Source organism: Apaloderma vittatum, unplaced genomic scaffold (assembly GCF_000703405.1).
Source record: "Apaloderma vittatum isolate BGI_N311 unplaced genomic scaffold, ASM70340v1 scaffold25642, whole genome shotgun sequence".
Lineage (NCBI taxonomy): Eukaryota > Metazoa > Chordata > Aves > Trogoniformes > Trogonidae > Apaloderma > Apaloderma vittatum.
The window spans coordinates 4,058-8,687 of NW_009703501.1; the positions used below are offsets into that span (position 1 = coordinate 4,058).

Sequence of the window (4,630 nt, forward strand, 5' to 3'; positions counted from 1 at the left end):
ACACGAAGTGCACTCTTGTTGAGCTTTTATTTCCTTTTTTAATATAAAAGGAATGCTAGCATATTTAACAATATTCTAGCTGACAGAAAGTTATCTCTGCAGTAGATAATTTACAAGTTATGCATATGAAATGTTAATAGTGTGTATGTCGGTGAAATATTTCAGCCTGATTTAAACTTCAAGGAAAAATCAAATTGTCTTTAAAATATATGTATGACAATGACACCTCCAGATGTGCTACAGGGTTGGATTGCTGTGGTTGACTCAAAAATAATGGGTAAATATAGGGTTTTATTGTAACATTTTGTAGATACATAGTTTTATGGAAGAAGTGAACCACTGTTTTAAGGTGTATATAAGTGCTTCACTAAGTTAATTAAAAACAAACAAACAAAAAACCTCAGCTTGAATTTCTTCAGGCATTCCTCATTCCTAGTGCTTTGTTTTTCTGTAGACATCTGCAGAGCGATTGAGTTGCTGGAAAAATTACAGAGAAGTGGAGAAGTGCCACCACAAAAGCTACAAGCTTTGCAGAGAGTCCTTCAAAGTGAATTCTGTAATGCTGTAAGGGAGGTGAGTTAACTCGATGTGAGCAGCTGCCTTGAGTTAGAAAGCGGTATGCCTTATTCTCTCCCTTCTGTGTTCAGTGCAAGAATCTGACTGAGTTCTTTCTAAAAGCTGAATTTGGCTTACAGAGCAAGACTGACATTTCTAAATTTGGGGTGAGATCTTGAATGCTGTGAAAGGAGGGAAGATTTGGGTTGAGACCTAGATGTGCATGGATTAACTGAGCAATAAAAATGCCAAGAGAGTTGTTTCTTCGTAATATGGTAGATTGTCATTGACACCTTTTAGTGAATCAGAGAGTAACTTATTATTAGGAGGTGTGTACTTTTTAATTTACACATTTTTGAGTTGTTATATTATCCAAGCAGAAAAATACCTGTTCTCCCTATACTTAAACTGTTTTTTCTCTAAAGGTGTATGAACATGTATATGAAACTGTGGATATCAGCAGCACCCCGGAAGTCAGAGCTAATGCAACAGCAAAGGTAAAAGCCAAACTATAATGTGTAAAATACAGTGGTTTGGTACTTTAGAAGCAGGAGAAGATAATTTAAAATGCAGAAGGATATTATCTAGATGTCTGATAAAATGGATAAGCTTAACAGGTTATTAAAGAATATAACAGAAGACTTGTTACTTTTAAGTTTCCTCTGGTTTAATTTTATTCACGGAGTTATGAATTTTTCATGCTAGTGTTGGTATCTAGGGAATTAATGTACTTTCTCTAAATTTTTTACTACTCTGAGATAAAAATACTTTTCAGCCTGCTCACTGTGCCTAGCTATGGAGCCTATATTTAATTTCTTATTTCATAGGAAATTTCTGTTTCTTACAGGCCACCGTAGCTGCATTTGCTGCTAGTGAAGGTCACTCCCATCCCAGAGTGGTTGAACTACCCAAAACGGAAGAAGGTCTTGGATTCAACATTATGGGAGGCAAAGAACAAAATTCTCCAATCTACATCTCTCGAATTATCCCTGGCGGTATCGCTGATCGACATGGAGGCCTGAAACGGGGAGACCAGCTGCTTTCGGTGAACGGAGTGGTAGGAACTGGTTTTCACTTTATGTAGCAGTAACTACGTGTTTCCACTTGGGGGCATGCCGAGAATAGACATGGCACAAGCTCCATGTCTTTTAATCTTGGCAAAATTGTTTTTGTCCTTGCAAGAGCCACTTGCTTAGGTTTCTCTAGTGTTGCAGGCGTCGAGAGTTCTAGGACTGTACTTTGGTGATCTGTCTGAACTGGGAACTGTGTTATTTATTTCAGTATTTTGGATTCTGAGGGGTCATATAAATTTAGTAACAGCATTGTTTTGTGAAATAGTAACTGCTGTTATGGCTTCCTCTTTCATCTGGGTTTCACCATGCAGATTTCAATTAATATAGTTTTCTGCAGCTTATAAGGTAAGTAGTAAATTATCTTATGTTGCAGTAGACTGACCAGATTCTCATTAGCCCAATAAAAATGCTACTGCATAATGAAAGCTCTAATAAGATGGAACTACAGGGTGGTGTTATCTTCAGTTGTTTAGCATTTTTCTTGCCTTCCACTTAAGTGTACTGAGCCTCAGAAACAGACTTTTTAGCATATTTGAAGGAATACATGTCTAAAGTGCTGTTGCAGATATATTTGATAAGTATCCTCTTCTGAAGAGTTACGGTAGAAAAAGCAAAACACAGAGTGACTGGAAAGAGGAGGCTTTGGACAGCCTTTGACTGAAGGCAGCTGCTAGTCATGTAAATACCTCTCAAACCCTTGCTTTTATTTACAGAGAAGCTGCATGCTAGCTTAAAATTAATGTTTTCATTGTTACATCTCCAAACCAAATTTTAAGACTAAGGGTAGAACTGAATCCTGTGCCGTTATGCCCAAGCGAGGTTTTCTTGACACGTGAAAGGACCAGAGACCTGCTGGGTGTCTGTGCTCTGCCAAGTCCCTGCTGGCACAGGGCTGACTCACGTGCCTCCTGGCTCTTACGTGGGAGCCCAGCTGGCGTTTCCAGGAGATGTAAGAGAAATCGTGGCCATAGTGACACAGCTGGCCTTGGCCTAGCTTTCCTGTTATTTTGAGGCATAAAGGGACAGATGTAGAACTGTCTTCAGATGAGGCCTTCTTCACCCACGGACCCTCTTAAGGAGAAATTCACATTCCCAGAATGGAATGTGATTGTCAGACAGTTGGTGCGGGTGGCAAGGACTGCGTGTGTGTGCATGCACCCATACGGATCCGTATGGTCATTGGAAAAATACAGCGAGTGCATGAAAAAGAATCATCACACTCTGATGTTTACACATGGAATCCTGCCACCTTAATATATATGACAGACATTTTCTTGTAATTTCTAATTCAATAATTTTTTAAAAATTACCACTGCCAAGACTGCAGTGGATGTACCTTAAAGCAAGTTTATTTTTTTTTCAGCTGGGAGATTTTGAGTGTGCTCCAGATTTTAGGTGTTTTGATAGAATTAAACCTAGAACTTCATGAACCTTTTATTACCATTTTTAAACAGAGCATCCTCACATCCCCTTGAATAACAAAAATGAAAACATTTAAATGTATGTTGTCTAAGTCTGACAGAAGAGAAAACTTGGGGTTTTTTAACTGTTGTCTTTCTTTCTGTAAGTAACTTTATAGTAACAGGGAAACCTTCCAATCAACAGGTACCTCACCTGCCTTCTAGCTCCTACTAGCACCAGTGGGAGGTGGGCTTGGGGTAGTGTTTAATAAGTTTGGGAGAAATAAGTTTTGCTGCTAAAATGTGTGCTATCCGAGAACATGTATTTGGATGCGGTTGTTGAGAGCAATTGCTTAAAATTTGTAATTGGATGAATCTGATAAAACCCTACTAAATTCCAAGAGTTGTTTCAGGAAAGTAGTTTTACTCTGTTCTCACAGAGTTGAGTTAGGCAATTCTTAATCAGTTTAGGGGAAGTTAACCTCAGAACCTTGCATTTACTGGGAGACGTGAAGCGCTAAGATAAGCAACACACTGCACGTCAGCTGCTTTGTTGCAGGCACCCAGTAGGCACTGGTTTGCCTCAGCATAATCCAGGATAACTTCAGGAAGGCAACTATCTTGCAGTTGTCTGCAGCTTCTTACTCAGCCTTATTATTTGAGGGTGACTACTGAATTTAAAAGGCATCCTGAAGGAAGATAAACCTCTTAAATTTTAAGTAAGTGGCCTCCTGAAGTTTTTGATTTTCTAGCGTGATTTCATACTTGCCTAATGTTATCCTTATTTCATTTACTGTGTATAAATACAAAATTTACTTGTCCAGCATAAATCTAACCGAAGGTTTCACGGTACTCTTCTGTTAATGCTAGTTAGTATATTTATCATCACCTCTTACTGATTTGGTGAGAACAAATCCTGAACTTGGGTGACGTTGTTCTTGTGCAGTCTCCAAACTAGAATACTTTGATATTTGATTATATAGAAGTTGTAACAAAAATGAAAAAAACCCACAAAATCTGTTTTCAGTGTGTTTCTTTACTAATACTGTATTTAATGGTTTATGCTTTGCAGAGTGTCGAAGGTGAACACCATGAAAAAGCAGTAGAACTGCTGAAGGCAGCTCAAGGAAAGGTTAAATTAGTTGTGCGATACACACCGAAGGTCCTGGAAGAAATGGAGTCGAGATTTGAAAAAATGAGATCGGCGAAACGCAGGCAGCAGAATTAACATTGTATGCAATAACTTAAAGAGAAAATATATTCTGTTTACGTTTTATAGTTTGCTTTGTGACTCAGTTGATCCAATGCCTGGGCTACAAAACACCCTGTCCTTTTCATAGATTCTCAGCATGGCTGAGGTTAGAGGGAGATCACCTAGTCCAGCCCCTCTGCTCAGAGGAGGGTTAACTAGAGCAGGTTGCTCAGGACTGTCATGGGCTGGGGTTTTAAGCATCTCTGAGGATGGAGGCTCCAGGAGGTCTCTGGGCAGCCTGTTCTAGTGTTTTGATCTCCCTCACACTTGGAAGGTCCATTCTTATGTTTAAATGGAGCTTCCTGTATTTCCATTTGTGCCCATTGCCTCTTGGCCAGTCACTGGATGCT

The 4,630-nt window shown here is 39.2% G+C and overlaps 1 protein-coding gene across 1 annotated transcript; it reads left to right on the forward strand.

Moving 5' to 3' along the window:
• Nucleotides 1–454: 454 nt before the first annotated feature.
• LOC104270331 (protein lin-7 homolog C) lies at nt 455–4,306 on the forward strand (the record flags this gene model as incomplete). The annotated part of the gene is made up of 4 exons (XM_009864658.1): nt 455–573; nt 981–1,052; nt 1,403–1,612; nt 4,101–4,306. Coding segments are annotated over 4 exons (557 nt in total), but the record flags the coding sequence as incomplete, so codon positions are not given.
• Between the last annotated feature and the right edge of the window lie 324 nt (nt 4,307–4,630).